The sequence below is a fragment of the Notothenia rossii genome, assembly GCF_949606895.1.
Source record: "Notothenia rossii genome assembly, chromosome: 2".
Classification (NCBI taxonomy): Eukaryota; Metazoa; Chordata; class Actinopteri; order Perciformes; family Nototheniidae; genus Notothenia; species Notothenia rossii.
In genome coordinates, this window is record NC_136904.1 from 33829706 (window position 1) to 33849922 (window position 20217).

Sequence of the window (20217 nt, forward strand, 5' to 3'; positions counted from 1 at the left end):
TCAAAGACGCAGACTCATTGTTCCCACTAAAGTAGGGGTGAGTGTAATAAGGAGGCAAAGTTGACGTTCAGTGTGTTGCCGGGAGCATATAAGGATTTATCCACCATGTTGAAAATGTTAAAAAAAATATGTCTTGAGAACACGGCGTGCGGAAATATACGGGTCGTGCTGCAGCTAGATGTGCCTGTCCTCTGTAAGAAGGTGTCGGCGACTGACATGCAAGGAAGAACGGCTGTCCACAGGCTGTTCCAACTTTAATAACTGTATTAACTTCCAGGGTAGTGAATTGAACATGCAATTGTAATTGGGTGTGTGGTATATTTTCATGCACGTACACGCATGTTCCACAACACACAAACTGAACAACACTCAATGTTCCGATCGCTACCAGCGTCCTTGCGATCTTGTTATAATAACAAGTGCACGTTACTGATGCAATATGGTTGAGACCATTCGGGCTTATTCTAGAGGGGTGCAAGGAATAGTCCAAGTAGTGGGGGAGTTTTATACAATATGTTTAAAACATAAAAATAAAAAGGTTTAAAAAAGTTATTGTTTAATTTTTTAAGGAGGTGACGCTACTTAGCCAATCAAATCGGTGCAGTCAGCACGATAGATTCAAACACACACACAGACGAGACAAGAGGAGAGAAACAGTCGGAGTAATTTCAAATGGCGGAAGGTAGACAGCGAAAACAGAGCATTTAATTACATTTTCTCTTACTGGACCTCTTTGAAATATAATTGAATACCCCTGCATTATATTAACAACAACAATAATAATAATAATAATAATAATAACAGCAATAATAATTGGGAGGGGGGGCGCGGCTGTTCTTATGTTCTCTGAGGGGAGGCTCACCTACCCACACTTTGAAAACCCCTGACATATACAATTATGTAAAGAGCTCTGATGAAACTGAATAGATTTAGATTGTAGTTGCTGTGCAGATTTCTAGATCAGAATTGAACTTAAAATAAGACACATACAAATTAAGAATGCAAAAAGGTAAAGGCAGAAACAATATTTATTACATTTTTAAATACAAATTTGAGTTTATATAATACTATAGTGTATAACATGCACTGATTCTGTTTTACATGTATCGCTCTAAATCACAACCACCTCTTTTCCAGCTCCTAAGTATTGAAGGCCAGCTGGTAGGACAATTGCCATCATTTCAAGGTCACATATAATAGTGTAATTCAACAATATATATATATTTAAGCAATAGCTCATGACAGGCCGTGGTATATGCTCATTATATCACAGCTAAGGGGCGTGGATCGGCCCGACGCGAATATATATATACACAACATGTCTTTGAAGTGTTTGGCTCAAAATACCTAATAGATTATGACTCATAGCATGACATAAACCCCTCTGTTTCATCCAAAAATACACAGAGGCGCTGCGGGAGGGGAACCAGACCACGCTGGCACGCCTGCAGCTGTTACAAAACGCTGCGGCTCGGCTGCTTACAGGAACCCGCAAGCATGAACACATCACACCTTTTCTGGCTTCCCTCCACTGGCTTCCCTCCACTTGTTTCATGTCAATTTTAGAGTTCATTTTAAGATTTGTATTATTTGTTTTTAAATCGCTTAATGGGCTGGCCCTTCTGTACATCTCCGACCTCCTAAAGGTGTTCACCCCCTCAAGGCTTTGAGGTCGGCTGATCAGCTGCTGCTAGTAGTCACTAAAACCAAGAAAAAGACCAGGGGAGACCGAGCCTTCTCAGCGGTAGCCCACAGGCTCTGGGACAACGACCTGACCCCCATGTCAAATTCTTGCCCACCCTTCAAACTTTTAAGTCCCGCCTGAGGACCCAGTCAGTTTCAGTTTGAGCTATGTTTTATCGATTTTTATGCTTTTATTGTCTGTCCATAGCCTTTATGTGCCTTTTATCTATTCTTATATGTGTGCCATTTATCTATTATTGTAATATTATATTTTATTATAATGTTATTTTTGCTGTGAAGCACTCCGGTAAACCCTCTGCTTTTAATATGTGCTATATAAATAAAGTGGATTTGATTGCATTGGGATTCAGGTAAGAGGGTGGGCGGGGCTTACAGTGGTTGGTTTGTTGCTCATGCCGTACAACCCACAAATGACGTCAAAGATTAATTTGACGTCACGTATTAACCTGAAACCTAACTCACCCAACACACTTGGACCAGGAGGGAAAGAGACAACATTTTTTTCTGAAACGTTCTGTGTCTCTTCAGAGGGGAGACATATATATCTATTAAATCAATTAAAAAGTGCATTTTGCAAAATACAGGACCTTTAAATACATTGGGACAAATATACCTCCTTGCCCTTTTCTTTTAAATACACTGTTTTCAAGAATGATATTACCCATAACCAGACCCCCTTAATAAGTGGTTCACCCAAACCTTCACCGACCCTTCCAATTACACCCACCAGGTCAACTCTGTTATTGTCATTGTAGTTTGAACAGTTCAATGCTATTTGTGTATGCACACACATGTTTGTATAAAGCGTATCTTATCTTGGCTTCTTTTTTTACCATCTATATTGGCTTAAGAATAGGATTTGTGTCTCTTTAGCTTTTTAACTTAGCATTGCCACATTATTTGTTTATATCCACAACATGCCACATGCTAAGAGTTTCCTTTAAAGTCTGCTCTTAAGTCTTTTGACTGGGTAATGTTTCTGTGAGCTCATATGAATTATTTCCGCTGTAAAGGTAACTTTTTCTACACAATTTGTTCTTCTTAAGGTACTGTCTTAAGACATCTCAGTTTGGGAACTACTGTTCTACACAGGAGGGGATTGTTCAATCTGTGACAGACAAACTGAGGGATGTGAGGATCTTGAATCCTCTGCACCCTCACGCATTAGTCCAAACCCAAACGCGGGGTAGAGGGGCTCAGAGAAGGTTGAGTGGAAGGTGAAGAGGTGGATCCGTTTGTCTGAAGAGAAAATGGAGGGGAGGCAGTAGAAGGCCAAAGTGCCAGCAGGCCAGTCCAGATACACTGCTACCTTCTTGCCGCAGGGGGCTTTTTCTGTGTCTTCAGGTGTGTTACTGTGCCAGGCCGTGTAACTCTGATCGGTGCAGAGCAGACTCCAGGACTGATCGTTCCATCCAATACAGCAGTCATCGCTGTCACCTCTCCTGTTGATTCCCCTGTATGTCACACCTATATGAACCCTTCCTTTCCACAGGACCTCCCAGTAACAGCGCCCAGTCAGACCTTCACTACACAGCACCTGTTTCCAGCTGTCGAATCTCTCTGGATGATCAGGATACGGCTGCTTCTCTTTCACCACCAGCGCTCTTCTGTTGTTGTCACACAGGAAGAGGTTTCTTTCTGCTGTGTTTGGGTCCAGAGAAAGGTCACAGAAATCTGACAGAGAACATATAACACAACTGTAAGTTAACTACCCCTCCAGCCACTACTCCAGCTTTTACATCAACTAAAAATGACATGGGTTTGACAGATACATCCTTCACTACTGATTGGTACAGGAAAAACTCATTAAGAATAGTGCCAGGCTAAAGGAAGTTCAATGCAACGTCACCTCATACAATACTTTCACTTTTTGTATAAAGAATGGTGCTAAATCGTAAGATATCATTGCGCCTGCACGAGCTAGTGCGGAGCGATGTTGTTGTTTCACTATTTGTTTTTTGTGCGGATTAAACCATGAGATATTATTTATTTTTGTAAGCATTGGAGTTGCTGGAAGACGTATTATGCTACCTTTGGACAGATCAGCGACCAAGTAAAAATGCCACTTACACCTAAGAGGTGCCGGTTTCAGCCGAAGCTCTCCACAATGGTCAATCCTGTGGAAAAGGAAGAGAATTGTGAGTGACAGAGAAAAACAAATGAACACAAACACTACATCTGCACGTATACGACAGGCAAGATGTATCTGTACAATAAATATAATCTACTCTACTTGAGAGTTTCCAGTTCACAGCATGGGTCATCCAGTAGAGCATGTAGCTGGGCCACTCCTGAGTCTCCAGGGTGGTTGTAGCTCAGATCCAGCTCTCTCAGATAGCGGTTAGACTTCAGAACTGAAGCCAGAATCTCACAGCCTTTCTCTCTGACCATGCAGCCTGACAGCCTGCAATTACATTTACAAACACGTTTTCCAACAACACTGTGAAATCCATGCTCGGTTATCAATCTATTTAAGAGTAAATTGAGTCAAGAAATACTGACCCAAGAATCTCTAATCTACTGTGTGAACTCCTCAGTCCAGCTGAGAGCAGCATAACTCCTCCATCCTGCAGGTCATTGTGGCTCAGGTCCAGCTTTCTCAGGCTACAGTTCTTGGAAGTGAGAACTGAGACCAGAGCTTCACAACTTCTCGACGAGAGGTTACAGCCACTCAACCTGAAAAATAAAACGAGTACTTTGAGTGTAATGTGTGTCCTCGTCCTCAGCCACATTAATTATTATATGCAACAAATGTATTCTATTGTGTATCTGTACACCTACAGAGCGACGTTGGATGCTTTGACAACTGGCAGCAGCCTTTGAAAACCCTCCTCAGAAGAAAATAATTTCCTCAGGTCAAGTACGTCCAGATCCTTTTGCGATGACATAAGGATGAAAACCAGCACTGACCACTGTGAAGGCGAGAGATTCTTTCCAAAGACATTCCCGCATCTCAGGTACTGCTGGATCTCCTCCACTAGTGAACTGTCGTTCAACTCTTTCAGACAGTGGAAGAGATTCATGCTCCTCTCTGGAGGACTGTCCTTGATCTTGTTCTTGATGTACTGCACCAGCCTCCCTTTGACTTCTTGTTTACTTTCCCCTTTTTTTAGCAAGCCTTGTAGGAGTTTCTGATTGGTTTCCAGTGAAAGGCCCAGAAGGAAGCGGACAAACAAGTCCAGGTGTCCATTTGGACTTTCTAAAGCCTTGTCCACTGCAGTCTTGTAGAGAGTGAAGTGAAAATCACGTTGTAATGGCACACTCTGCACTGAGGGGAATCGCCTTTTTTTCAGGAGATCAATGCCAGTGTTGCTGAATGTCAGGAAGACATAGAGTGCAGCAAAAAACTCCTGAACGGACAGATGGACAAAACAGAACATCTTGTCCTGGTTCAGTCCAAAGCCATCTTCGAAGATCTCTGTAAAAATTCCTGAGAAGACTGATGCAGCTTTTATATCAATGCCAAACTCTTTTAGGTCTGCTTCATAGAAGATGAGGTTTCCGTTTTCCAACTGCTCAAAAGCCAGTTTCCCCAGAGTGAGAACGGTGTCCTTGGTTTCTGTGGTCCAGACTTGATCTGTTGCCGCACTTCCATGATACTTTACATTCCACTGTTTGGTCTGAACTACAAGGAAGTGGATGTACATCTCAGTCAGGGTCTCGGGCAGCTCTGCCCTATCTCTGTTTTTCAAGACGTGGTCCAGAACTGTAGCAGTGATCCAGCAAAATACTGGGATGTGGCACATGATGTGGAGGCTTCTTGACGCCTCGACGTGGGAGATGATTTTGCTGGCATGCCCTTCATCTCTGAATCTCTTCTTGAAGTATTCCTCCTTCTGTGGGTCATTGAAGCCTTTCACCTCTGTCACCATGTCAACACACTCAGGAGGGAGCTGATTGGCTGCTGCAGGTCGTGTTGTTATCCAGAGGCGAGCAGTGGGAAGCAACTTACCTCTAATGAGGTTTGTCAGCAGCACTCCAACTGAAGTTGGCTTTGTAACATCAGTGAGTATCTCATTGTTTTCGAAGTCCAGGGGAAGTCGAAACTCGTCCAGGCCGTCAAAGATGAACACAACCTGGAACTCATCAAACCTGCAGATTCCTGCTTCTTTGGTTTCAGTAAAGACGTGATGAAGAAGTTCCACCAAGCTGTATTTTTCTGCTTTCAGCAAATTGAGCTCTCTGAAAGTGAAAGGAAAGATAAACTGTATATTGTGGTTGGCTTTGCCTTCAGCCCAGTCCAGGATGTACTTCTGCGTAAAGACGGTTTTCCCAATGCCAGCTACTCCCTTTGTCACCAGAGTCCTGACTGGTGTCTCTCTTCCAGGTAAAGGTTTAAAAATATCCTCATGTCTAATTGTTGTTTCTGAACTGGTTGATTTTCGGGATGCAGCTTCTACCTGTCTGACCTCATGTTCATCATTGACCTCTGTACCTTCCCCCTCTGTGATGAAGAGTTCTGTGAAGATACTATTCAGAAATGTTGGGGTTCCTGCTTTAGCAATTCCTTCAAACAAACACTGAAACCTTTCCTTCAGTTTAGACTTCACTTTACGTTGGCAAATCGAAATAACACTTCCTGAGAACAAATCAGAAAACATCAGTCATTAAATGTTATGGTTAACATGTTCACATCAATAAACTCACATTTGAACAACTAATTCAGATATTAGACTAACTTCAAACATCAGATATTGAGTTCAAAGATCTACCAGTAAAATGCCATATTTAAATGACTGTTATGTCATTGAAAAACGTTTCTTACTGCTCTGTAGAGAGTCAGCCAGCTCTTCCTGCTCCATGTTCCTCAGGAAGTTGAGTGTGAGTGTCAGAAATGCATCTCTGTTGCTGCTTCCCTGCTCTTCGTCTTCACCTTCCAGAGAATCATCCTCTTCTTTCAGCCCCTCTAGGCGTTCTGAACTTTCTAAAACTCGCTTGAACTTCTTCAACTCCTTCTTCACAAATGTCACAATGTTCTCCTCAAGAAGCTGGAAAGTGAAGTCATTCAAATATAAAGATTTTTTCCTGAATCTATAGCTTAACCTCTGCTATGTTGTGTTCAAGTGGTAAACAATTGTTCCTGCAGGTACACCTGCGTCTTCAGGTAACACTTGCAGCAAATATCCTAAATGCACTCTGGCCTATCACGTACTTGGAGCTTCGCCAATAAGTGAACTGTAACTGCCTGTGATGCACTGAATATGTGGTGAAAGTGTTTTGAATGTGAAGCGCTGTCAAGACAGTTAAACAGAAAAAGGACTAGAGTAACCAAAACAAAAGAAACAGACAATTCAGTTGCCTTTGAATTTGTATTTGAATCTCTAATATGGCAATTAGCATTTATTTCCACTCACGTACATACAACTTCAGAGCATATCTTTCATACAGTTGTGTTCAATGTCCCTTCTCTTACATACCATGAAAATGGGGTCCAGATTTTGTGGATGTTTCTTTGCAGGCCTCCCTTTGATGACCACTGACCTCTTCCGTGGAAATCTGTACACCCAGAAAACATGACAAACATTTTACAGGTATCCCACTTCAACCATGTGGAAAATCAGATTCTCTGGAAGGTATTTATTCAGTTTAAATAATTCTAACACCTTGGGAATGTAAAGAAGGCAACGGTGAGGCTTATGATAGCTAAATAGCTTGGATCTAGGATTATTAATGTAACCGATGTGTCCAATCAGAAAATCAGTGATGGAGGAAGCTCTCATTTAAAGGTCCCATGTCATGCTTTTCCGGTTATTACCTGTCTCCTTGTGTGTTATGAATGGACCAATCCGTGGAGCCGTTACGTTACGTCCGCAGAGCCGTTAGGCTAAGTCCATGGATTGGTCCATTTGGACCAATCACACACACACACTCAATATGTTTTCAGCTGCAGCTCCGCCGATTTCTCCTCCCTGAGACGGCGGGACGTGGCGAGGCTGTGAGTCCCAGCCAGGCTATGGGTGTGTGTGTTTGGGCTGGTTTTGGGCTGGGTTTGCTGTGTCTCGCTGTCTCGCAGACGGCCACTGGGCTCATAGTAAGGGGGGGGCAGGAGCTCCAACAAGCCGTTTAGGACAGAGAGTGAATACACATACTATACAGAGATGCGGTATGAGAAACCAATGTGATTTTGGAACATTGCACAATATCAAATCAAATCAAGTTTTATTTATATAACACATTTAAAAGCGATTTTTGATCGAGCCAAAGTGCTGTACATGTAATAAAAACACATTACTACAAGCACAATAAAAGACAATGATATACAAAAGAAATATCAAAAACAAAAACACAGGGAATAGTCAGGTGTCATGCTCCGCTCTGACTAGAAGGCCAGAGAGAAGAAGTGTGTTTTTAGTGAGGATTTAAAAACCCCTAGTGTCTCGGCCGACCTCACATGGAGGGGCAGAGTGTTCCAGAGCCTGGAACCAGCTGCTGCGAAGGCTCGGTGACCTCGGGTTTTGAGCCTGGTCTTGGGCACTAACAGCAACAGCTGGTCAGAAGACCTTAAAGCTCTGGCTGGGGTGTAGCGATGTCACACTCCTTGGTTTATGTCACGGTTTTAGTGTTGTCTGTCTGGTTATGAGTTTTGTAAGTCTGTTCATTCGGTGTTTTGTCTTCCTCCTTGTGTTTTGTCTGGTCCTCCTCCCTGTCGTTAGTTTCCCTGGTGTGTCTGATTGTCTCATTGTGTTCACCTGTTGCCCTTGTGTTTCTCCCTCCCCTGCCCAGCTGTGTCTTGTCCTGTGATTACCCTTCTGTGTATTTAGTCTATTCTTCCCCTGTGTTCCATGTCGGTTCATTGTTTCCCCTCCATGTTATTCGATGTTCTTTGCTCCTTGTGCTGCTCGTTTTGTTTTGGATATTTTGAATACTGCCTTTTTTGCCACAGCTTTTATTATTTAAAGCTTTAAAGCTCGCTTTTCATTAATACTGCTTTTGGGTGCTACCTTTTCCACACACCCTGACAGAATGAACCGACCAACAATGGACCCAGCGGATTTTTATGATTTTGAGTTGGATCTGTTCGATCTGGATTTCTCCCTACAGTGCCGAGTGGAGTGGAACCTCTTCTAGAAGGGACAAAGAGGCTATCCTCAAAAACGCACAAATGGAGGTGGCCGAAATGCCTTGGTTGAGGAGTTCGTTGCCTGAGTGGCTACAACTTTTCACAAGTTGTCCTAAGGACTTGTCCAAAGCTTCCAACCCTTTCCTGGGATCCGACTACTGTTCTGTTGGAGGTCCACAGAGTCTCCAAAAAGCCTCTAGGAGACGCAGGGCCAGGATTCCAGCCGGTGCTCCAACAGCCATGATCCCGGCTTCAGTTCCGGTTTCCACAGCCATGGATCCATGCACCAGTACCGGCCCGCAGAGCTATGTTTCCTTGCTCGATTACCTGGCCCACACAGCCATGGTCCAGGCCTCTGTTCCGGTTCCAGCGGCTCCAGTTCCAGCCTCAGACCTTTTCTCAGGAACCCGTCTGGTCTCTGGAAGATGCAAGGCCAGGATTCCAGCCCGTAATCCAGCGGCTCCGGCTCCAGTGCCGGCCCCAGCAGCCATGGTTCCAGCCTCAGTCCTGGCCCCAGCAGCCATGGTTCCGGCCCCAGCAGCCATGGTCCCGACTTCAGCTTCAGCTCCAGTGCTGGCTCTCCGGCCGACGCCAGCTCCCCGTGTCCTGTCGGCATACCGGCCGACTCCAGCACCTCGTCTCCTGCTGGCTCTCTAGCCGACGCCAGCTCCCCAAGTCCTGTCGGCGTACCGACCGTCTCAAGTCACCTCTCGAGTTCCCTCTCAAGCCACCTCTCAGTTTCCCCCTCAAGTCCCCACTCAAGTCACCTCTCAAGTCACCTCTCGAGTCCCCTCTCAAGTCACCTCTCAAGTCTCCTCTCAAGTTCCCTCTCAAGTCACCTCTCAAGTCACCTCTCGAGTTACCTCTCAAGTCTCCTCTCGAGTCTCCTCTTGAATTCTCTCTTAAGCCCTCTCTCAAGTCTCCTCTCGAGTTCCCTATCGAGTCCCCTCTCAAGTAACCTTTCGAGTTCCCTCTCAAGTCACCGCTGAGTCTCCGTTCAAGTTCCCTCTCGAGATCCCTCTCAAGTCACCTCTCGAGTCCCCACTCAAGTCCCTAATCAAGTGCCGTTGGAGGTTCCGCTGGGTGTCCTGCCAACTCCATGTCCTGTCCCGTTGGGGGTCCCGCCGACTACTCTTCTGCCGGGGGTCCTGCCAACCCTATGTCCTGTCCCATTGGGGGTCCCGCCGACTTCTCTTCTGCAGGGGGTCCTGCCAACCCAATGTCCTGTTCCGTTGGAGGACCCGCTGAGAGTCCTGCCAATCCCATGTCTTGTTCCGTTGGAGGTCCCGCCGTCACCTGTCTCGCCGGGGGTCCTGCCAACTCTTGGTCCTCTTCCGTGGGGGATCCTGCCAAAGCCTGTCCCACCGGCTCCGGTTCCTGTCCGGCCGACAACGGGTCCTGCCCGGCCTCCGGAGCTGTCCCGTCAGCGCCTTCCTGCCCGGCCTCCGGAGCTGTCTGGTCTTCGCCCTCGAGCCCGGCCCCCTGAGAACCGCTGCCTTCGCCCTCATGCTCGGGCCCCCTGAGTTTGCCCGCTGTGGTCTTCGCCCCTCCTTGGTCTCTGCCTTGCTCCCGGGCCGTCCGCCCGAGACCCGTCCTCCAGACCCCCTCCACCCACCCTTTCTTGGCACTAGTTATTATTATTTAATAAAGCTCGCTTTTCGTTAATACTGCTTTTGGGTCCTACCTTTTCCACACACCCTATATAGGCATGAGCCAGCCCATTTAGGGCTTTGAAAACAAATAAAAGGATTTTAAAATCAATTCGGAACCGAATTGGAAGCGAACCGAATTAGAAGCCAGGGTGATGTGGTCACGCTTTTTGTGGCCAGTCAGAAGACATGCAGCTGCGTTCAATTGGACTAGCTGCAGGCGTTTATTTGAGGCCTGGTCCATACCCACATACAGAGCGTTGCAATAGTCCAGTCTTGAGGTTATAAAGGCATTAATAATCCTTTCTAGATCTTTAAAAGATAAATTGACTGCGGTGCTGACCTGCTTGTCGAATTTAAAAGTGCTAGTGAAGGTCACTCCAAGGTTCATGACAGAGGGGAGGATGTTTTCATTGAGAGAGCCAAGAATATCAACCGGAGAGGCTGGAGGTTGGTGTCCAAAAAAGATGACCTCGGTCTTGCTCTCATTGAGGTTAAGGAAATGTTGGCTCAGCCAGGATTTTATCTCTGTTAAGCAGTCCATTAACTGCTGTAGTGAGTGTTTGACATTTGCTTTGAGAGGCAGATAGATCTGCTTTAGCAGAGGAGAAGGCACCTAGCTGCACTGAGAAGCTACGGTCTAGAATATAAATCTATTTTAGTATACCTCAACAATGGAATGCTGATCAGTAGAAATGGCCATGACATGGGACCTTTAACAAAAGGAAAATACCACATAAGTTCTGTACGCCCCATGGACGATGAAAAGCTAAGAAACAACTAACACACCATGTAGGATGAACCTACCCCTCATTCTTGAACTCGATAGGTTCAGACAGAGACTGGTCACTCCTCACAGACACACAGGTCGATCCAGGTGAGTCTGGTCTCTCCTGCTTCATTGGGCTTTAACACAACATTAACAGTAATAATTCAAATGTGCAGGTTATGAACTGTACTAATGCCCTCCTCCCCTTACAAATGTAGTTTGTTTATTGCATGGGAGCCTAACTGCAGACCTCCACTCTCAGGACAGTTCCGGTGCAGGCTGCACTCTCAGGACACCTCCACTGTCAGTACAGGAAGTGACGATTCTGACGAACACGTTTTTTTCCCCTCCCACCGAAGGACTCGTTTGATGGAAGTTTTCAAATCACAATGGAGACTCATCACGGAGGTGATGAGTCCGCCCACCGTGCACTTTGGGTCGGCCTTGGTCAAGCCCTTTTGACCACCCCAGCCTGGAGGAATGTAACGGGAGTTGACAGGGGACTCTGCCCGCCTCACGAGTGCCTATTTTTGGACACTTTTTTTCACTTTCCCCCCTATTTTCCCCGGTTTATTATTATTATTATTATTTTTGGCTATTTCACACGATTTTTACCGGGGACATTGTCCGTCATCCATATATTAACGGATTTTGACAATTTTTGTTGCATTTTTCTCCTCTCCTCTTCTCTCACTGATCGAATGGCAAATTTGACCCACTGTCGGAGGCCCTCCACGCCGGCCCGGCCTAGTGCCGGTGCTCTAGCGGTCGGTTCCTCCGAACTGCGGGTTCGACTCTGATGGCCGGGAGGGTGTGCTGCGTTGGGGTGGGGGACTTCCCCCACTCTGCGTGTCTCTTCCTTCACGGGTCCCGCAGCGGGGTGGAGGTTCCCAGCTGGAACCTCCCCACCTCCGCCGCGTATGTGTGTATATATATATGTATGTATGTGTATGTATGTATATATATATATATATATATATATATATATATATATAGGGACACATTGTATTGTAGTTCATATCAGTACAGTATCCCTTTTCATCACTTAGATTGATTGAACTGTTCTGCCCTTATATCCCTATGCGTAGTTAGACAGTTAGCTAACATTTAAAAGTCCTCCAATAAAGATGCAAGGTTTTCTTTCTTGACTTTACTGTTCTTCTTTTACTTTGTAAAACTGTAACAATACAGAAATAAAACACATATAAGTATGCAGGCTTTTCATAACATATAAGTAGCACTGTACAAACGACACACATACTACTATTAGGAATTAGCTATCATTAGCATCACTATTCTAGCACACGTCAGAATCGTCACTTCCTGTACTGACAGTGGAGGTGTCCTGAGAGTGGAGGTCTGCACCGGAACTGTCCTGAGAGTGGAGGTCTGCAGGCAGACCCCTCTCGTTTATTGACATTTTGTTGGATATTTGGCTGTTTTCACATTCATCTGAATAAGCTTTAATAATTATTGAATTAGTTATAATACAGGTCAACTGCAAACTCATACTCATGCTTTAAATTCTTACCTTAGCTCAACACTTGGCACCATGTTCTTGAACTGAATAGGATCAGACATTGACCGGTCACTCCTTGAGGACACACAGGTACGTCCAGCTGAGTCTGGTCTCTCCTGTGTCTGTGGGCTTTAACACAACATAAACACAACATATTGTAGAGCTCTGAGAGGTTACACAGTCACAACAATCAGAGAAAAGTTGATCTTACTGCACCAAATGGACCCATTGGTCCAAATGGACCGATCTGCGGAGCCGTTACGTTACGTCCGCAGAGCCGTTAGGTTAACTTCCTCATACACACACTCAATCTTTTCTCAGCTGCAGCTCCGCCGATTTCTCCTCCCTGAGACGGCGGGACGTGGCGAGGCTGTGAGTCGGTGTGCGAGCACACACACTGTTCGAAACTGGGGGGAGCCAGGGGGAGCTTGGCTCCCCTAAGGAGTGGGGGAGATCCCCTGAAGGCCGACTTTTGCCCCTTTCACACCAACGCGTTTTCAGCTCCGGCTCGGAGCTGGAGCCTGAAAAGTACCGTTTTTTCCTGTTCACACCGCAGCGGCACCGCCTCTTAGCTCCGGAATCCGGTTCACTTCCAGCTCCAAAAAATTGTCGGTCTAGAGGCAAGAGCTTCGGAGCTAAGAGGCGGCGTCGCTTACGTCTCTCTTACGTCGAGGCGTGCAGGAAACTAACTAAACTTTGGCAGGGAAACGGGGTTCAGGGGGAGTGGCTGTACCCGTAGGATAGAAAAGGGTGAAGTGACGTCTGACTCTGAGGTCGCGCGGCTGTGGAGAAGAACGTGTTGCCCACATTCTGTTACTGAGTTTAGGCTAGTTAGCTAGCAGGTTTATTGTTTTGGGTGCAGTCACTTTTGCCTCCACTTGCTGTTCAAATAAATGTTGAAAGAAAAAGTAAATCTGTTTACAGTTCTGTTTCATATGGGTGTTGAGAGATGTATCCATAGATTTAGTCCCTAATTTTGCTCTCAAAGTGCACCAGATTGATGCATTTAACTTCAACATTTAAAAAAAAAAGTCTTCCCAGGGGAGCATGCCCCCGGACCCCCTAGAGGAGGTGAGATCCACTACCTGCCCACACCCTCTGTTAAATTGTCTCACCCACATTGAGGATGCTTCCTACGCCCATGTTTTATTCCATGCGTCAAGTCAGGCAAATTGGGTCCAAATGTTATTGCATCAATGATCTGTTAACATTAAAATGAATAAATATATGCTGTAACTATTTTGCTCTAGGCAACTCAAGGGCTCAGGTAATGTGATTACTATATGAATAATGGTCCAAAATAACATTAAATGCTTAGGGTTTTTTGTTAAGTAACATACTTTCATTGTCGGCCGGCCGATACATGTCGCACATTAAGTGGGCCTGTCTGTCAATTAATCCCCGGGCCACTTTTTCCTCCCAGTCCGCCCCTGGTCGTGTCCGACTATCACAAGTAGAATCATAATAAAAATACGCCGGTAAAATGTGCATGTCGAAAACGGTTTATGCCACAATAGGATAGCAATAGCAAGTGTGGAGTCTATTTTTATTTAACATTACAAGATTCTTATTATTACATTATTTGCTTATTGTGCTCATTGTATGTGCTGTGACTTTGGAATAAATGGACCCAATCACCCCCCCATGTTTTGATGGGGTGGACAGGAACAAAGGGAAAAGTTACATGAGAAAGTGTTTAGCTTGCAATATTGAAAGTAGCAAGGTCGAGTGCAGAGACTGAAAGAACACAAAGAGGTAGTCAGAACAGCACATCGCACCGGCCTTCACTTTGTATGGGAGCCGCGCTCCCCCGCAAAGCTAGGAAGCAACATTATGGTTTTCCACTATATCTGAAGAAACGTTAGAGAAAACAAATTACGTATGACAGAGACAGAGTAGTGAGGGACTTCCACAGGCCGGCCGAATGATGATTGGAGGATCGTGTTGCCAAGAGGCTCTATCTGAGTCCGCGCACCAACCAAAGAGAACCAAGTCTAAAACATGGTATCTCTTCAGCTAGTCTTGACCAATCAAAAATGTACGGGCAACGCCCTGTGTAATAAAATGTATGCACGCACGAGGTTCGGATTTGGTGGTTACAGATTACAGCTTTGCTGCCTGTGATTCCCAAAGACGTGATGAGTCCTTGGCCAAGTGATATATATATTTTGCTCTCTTTACAATAAATAGTTAAACTTAGAAGTTGTCTGTCTTTTCTGGAATTCTGAACCCAACACAAGTAGTCAGTTTAGCTTCGGTTGCTATGCTAACATCACCCATTTTAGAGAAACTTTCATAACAGCGGTGTGATGCCAAACAGCGTCAATTCAGACTGACACACATTCACTTAAGGGGAACTGGGGACATGTATCAGCTGCTTGTGTGACAGTCGGACAGTGAATACTTTAGAGCGGCCGCTGCAGTGTGAGCTAACCCGGAGCTAACGGGAGAATAAACTCCCGTGGAAAAGCAGCCAGCACTGCAGCGGTCGGTAAATGCCGCTGAAACACATTCATAAACAATGAACCACGGCACTCTGGAGAAAAGCATAAGGTTGGAGAAGTCGTTATTTAATTTAATCTGGCTTCGTGTGATTAAAAGCAACACGATAATCGACCCGACGCAGTCCACCATTGTTGTTGTTGTGAACACCGTTGGGGAGCAAATCAGCGATGTAAATGGTGACGTCATGACGCAGTAGCGGCAGCACCAGTCGGGCTCTGGGCGGTGTGAACAAAGCGGGAGCAGAAAAGGGAAACCGGAGCTGAACCAGAAAAGCTCTAGCTCGGAGCTAGAAAGGGAAACGCGCTGGTGTGAAAGCCGCATTTGAGATAAATAGGGGGAGCCCAAAAAGATCGTGCATATTTGTGTCACACAGATTAGAAATGTTGAGTTTCTGTAAATAAAAGTTCTTGAAATAAATAATAGTCATTGTTCATTACAGTTTCTGAATATTTGTTTTATGAATATGTCTGGGTATTGCCATCTGTACGTGGCGGCGCTGCATTCTTTACGCTACTTACGTTACTATGGTTACGGCGGCGATGCCGGTGCGGTATTTGAAATGTGGGATACATATTGATATTTTTTTAACTCTGGCTTTGTAATAAAAAATATGGCGAATCAAAAACAGCCAAGCCTCGCAGATTTTGGATTCACAAGCGAAGAAGAGAAGGAGTCTAAAAATTACAACGTGAACGGAACAACTTTTAGTTTAGTTGTAAGCGGCGTTAGGGTCGAGTTTGACAGCTCCACACCAAGGATAGGCCTGCCGATGTGGAGCGTGAAGAGGCTTCAACAACGGCCTCAGCCGCCGGCGTAGTGACACCGCCTGTAGTAGCAAGGCCGGATTAACCATATGGGCAACATGGGCAAGTGCCCAGGGGCCCTTGAGCAAAGAGGGCCCTCAGTGATAAGATAAAAAAATTAAAATAAATTCCGGGCACAACCTCACTCATCATACATTGTTTTAAATGACACTCACACTTCGCCATAAATAACACAGCTTTTCCATAGGGTCAAATTACTGTAGGTCTCTGTGCTGTAGGCATCACTATGTATGCGCTCAACTTTATTAGTACGCGGCGGCGGTGTATAGCCGAATCACAGCCCCACCCCAACCACACAATTTCACTACATATTTTACTTTCGTAACTCTCGATGTTTGTGACAAATAGAACTCCTTGTGTACTTGTGCAGCCAGCCAGTCATATGTTGGCATTAAGTGGGGTGCTGTTCTGAGGTTTTGAGTGACATTACCTTGGTCTTCTTGAGCCATACACTGTCTTGAGATCTTATCCATTGTATCTTTGTCTTGTGATTTTTGACTGAAGGGCAAAAGGCTAGACCTACTTTGGTTGGACTATTACCTCATTCACACCAACGCAACTCCGGTTCAAGCTCCGTGCTAGAGCTTTTCAGGTTCAGAACCGGTTCTTCGGTTTAGCTCCGGCTCTTTTCACACCGCCCAGAGTACGACTGGTGCTGCGTCATCGTTTGTGTCATGACGTAACCGTTTGAGTGCCTGCTTCATAAAGCCAAACCGCGCGGAAACCCCTCACAGCTGACACCGACAACAACAACAATGGCCGATTGTGCTCCAGCTTCCTCTGTACCTCTTCAGAAGACCAGATTCCCAGTAGGTAGCTGGTCTCTTCAGTGGACCACTGCTGCTTGTTAAATTTCTCCATCATTGTGTACAAACTGGATAAAACATGGGCTTTTTGTTGTTGTTCAGGAGTTGATCCCGCCTCAACGTAAGCGTGACGTATGCGGTGGTTTAGCTCTAGCCGGACAATTTTTTGGTGCTTGAAACGGACCGGATTCCGGAGCTAAGAGGCTGCTCCGCTGCGCTGTGAACAGGAAAACCCGGTGCTTTTCAAGCTCCAGCTCCGAACCGGCCCTGAAACACCGTTGGTGTGAATGAGGTATATGTGGCTGCGTCCCTGCTTTTGACAAATAGGTGTGTGATTTGACATGCCAGATTGACTGAAAATTCTAAATATTGGTCATGTTGGTAGGATTGGGTAGGCATGGTGTTACTTGTTGGTACGTGGGTTGGGGGGGGGGGGGGGGGCATGAGTGCTCAGTGCCCAGGGGCCCCTGGAGGTACTAATCCGGCCTTGTGTAGTAGTAGCAGAGTGTTTTATAGCAATTGATCGAATCCGCGCTGCTGCGCCAGTCAACATTATTTAGTAGCAGGATATGCACTGAAAAATAGGGCTCCCCCGAAAGCAAATGGGTAATTCGAACACTCAGCACACACACAAACTCCCTGCCAGGCTGTGGGTGTGTGTCTCTGTGTGTGTGTGTTTGTGTGTGTGTGTGTGTGTGTGTGTGTGTGTGTGTGTGTGTGTGTGTGTGTGTGTGTGTGTGTGTGTGTGTGTGTGTGTGTGTGTGTGTGTGTGTGTGTGTGTGTGTGTGTGTGTGTGTGTGTGTGTGTGTGTGTGTGTGTGTGTGTGTGTTTGGGGTGGTTTCGGGCTGGGTTTCGCAGTGTCTCGCACGGCCACTGGGCTCATAGGGGGGGGGCAGGAGCTCCAACAAGCCATTTATGACAGAGAGTGAATACACATACAGAGATGCTGTATGAGAAACCAATGTGATTTTGGAAAATTGCACAATATAAATCTATTTTTGTATACATCAACAATGAAATTATGATCAGTGGCCATGACATGAGACCTTAGACAAAAGGAAAATACCACATAAGTTCTGTACGCCCCATGGACGATGAAAAGCTAAGAAACAACTAACAATCAGTAGGATGAATCTACCTCTTACCATTACATGTCAAACTTGGACTTAAACCAGGTCAAAACCCTCAAGTTCCAAATCCTCTTTAACAACTACAGCACTTTAGAGTGGCCGATTAATCTAAAAACAGCATGTCTTTGTGTGGGAGGAGCTCATGTATCCTGAAGAATGTTGATCAACTGCCAGGTACCTTCCAGTAACTGCCATTAAAAACTATTCCTGCATTTTCAGTGACTCACTTCCTTAGGTGCAGTTTTTTCGTTTTGCTAATTATTCACGTCATTAATTGTTTTTAAATAAATGTCTGACTTTAAATCTCTTGATCTGTAAGTGGTGTTATTCTTACCTTGACTCAACAATTGGCCCCTCATTCTTGTGCTCAATAGGCTCAGTCTTAGACTGGTCACTCCTCACAAACACACAGGTCGGTCCAGGTGAGTCTGGTCTCTCCTCCTTCATTGGGCTTTAACACAACATTAACAGTAATAATTCAAAAGTGCAGGTTATGAACTGTACTAATGCCCTCCTCCCCTTACAAATGTAGTTTGTTTATTGACATTTTGTTGGATATTTGGCTGTTTTCACATTCATCTGAATAAGCTTTAACAATTATTGAATGACTTATAATATATAACTTCAAAGTCCTCCTCATTACTCACAAAGCCCTCAACAATCTGCCCCCCCCCCCCCCCTACCTCACAGACCTGCTGCACCACCACACCCCTTCCCGCTGCCTCCGCTCATCAGAAGCCAACCTCCTATCCATATCCGCCCACATCAATCACCGGACCCGGGGGGACACAACCTTCTCCGTTGCTGCCCCCTCCCTCTGGAACTCACTCCCACAACCCATCAGAGACTGCACTGACCTCACCACCTTCAAAAAACTCACAAAAACTCACCCATTCAATCTGGCTTTTAATGTGTGATTGTTTTTTTAAATTATTTGTCTTTAACTTTAACTATATATTTATTTGTTGTTCCTTTCTTTTCTTTTCACTATATCTATAAAACGTCTTTGAGCACCTGTAAAAGCGCTAACAAAATAAATCTATTATTATTATTATTATTATTATTATTACTATAATACAGGTCAACTGCAAACTCATACTCATGCTCTAAATTCTTACCTTAGCTCAACACTTGGTCCCATGTTCTTGAACTGAATAGGATCAGACATTGACCGGTCACTCCTTGAGGACACACAGGTAGGTCCAGCTGAGTCTGGTCTCTCCTGTGTCTGTGGGCTTTAACACGACATAAACACAACATATTGTAGAGCTCTGAGAGGTTACATAGTCACAACAAGCAGACAAAAGTTGGTCTTACTGCACAGCTCTGGTCTTGTTGTCATGTGGATCCGATAGAGTGACTTCAGAGGAAGAGACCCCATGCTCTCTCTCCTCTGACACATTCATGTTGTAGCGTTTACCTTTACAGAAAAAAGCATGATAAGGGCCCCATTAAACCTCAATGGAAATTATTCCCACAACCATCAAACCTAATACAATTGATTTATAGATAGATTCTTACCTGAAAACACTCTCGTTTTGATCAAATGGAAAACCGTTTAAAAAGCTCATCTCACAACACTTCTCATTCTCCTTCTGTTACTGTTGCTTTGTTTGTGTCTGATTTATTTTTGTCACATCCTCATTTTTTGTTTCCCCAAACTGCTCTAACCTGTTTACAAAAGCTATATCTCTGCCAGAGAAATCACTTGACGCAGTTCTGTTTTGAATAGATGGTGGAGACATGAATTTGACGTTGTCTCAAAGGTTCTAAAAATTAATTAAACAACACTGCAACATTTCTAAAACAACAACTGAACAACCCCTAAGACATTTTAAGTGCATGATTTATTTATTTGTTGGATTAGACTCCAGAGAAAAGATAAAAAGATGGAGCTTATGATTTGTTCAATGGGATAAAAATGAATACTAAAAAATAACAGAGGAGCAACAATCCAAAAAAACATCCGGACTGAAAAATGAGATCGCATTGGATGTGCCTGGTCCAGGACAGGAAGGCTACGTTCCTACTATTAACCAAAATATCTTAATGTAGATATGTATATGATTAAATTAGTATAATGATTTGTATATATTGTTTTATAAAATGTTTTAAAATTCAAATTGTTCCTGTCCTGACTTAAAACCAAAGGTAAACTGGCCCCGTACTGCTAGGACCCCTTAGCTCACCTGGAGCTCCCTGCCTAAGGATCTATAATAGTCCAGTTTTGAAGTCTTTACACTGGCTTCCA

At 44.8% G+C, this 20217-nt stretch overlaps 1 protein-coding gene across 2 annotated transcripts; it reads right to left on the minus strand.

Moving 5' to 3' along the window:
• Window positions 1-1010: 1010 nt before the first annotated feature.
• Window positions 1011-19584, minus strand: LOC307028239 (protein NLRC3-like). Of its 2 annotated transcripts, XM_079663094.1 has the most exons (13): window positions 19488-19584; window positions 19284-19386; window positions 19085-19201; window positions 18301-18417; window positions 12714-12830; window positions 11221-11319; window positions 7122-7200; window positions 6470-6692; window positions 4486-6283; window positions 4207-4380; window positions 3938-4108; window positions 3775-3821; window positions 1011-3378 (listed from the first exon to the last, which is right to left on the minus strand). In XM_079663094.1, exons 2-13 carry the CDS (start codon window positions 19370-19372, stop codon window positions 2789-2791), a joined length of 3621 nt encoding a protein of 1206 aa, XP_079519220.1. In that variant the 5' UTR covers window positions 19373-19386; window positions 19488-19584; the 3' UTR covers window positions 1011-2788. The 2 variants fall into 2 exon arrangements, with proteins under 2 accessions (XP_079519220.1, XP_079519221.1); XM_079663095.1 differs by lacking the exons at window positions 19085-19201; window positions 19284-19386; window positions 19488-19584 and adding an exon at window positions 18650-18693.
• Window positions 19585-20217: the final 633 nt, after the last annotated feature.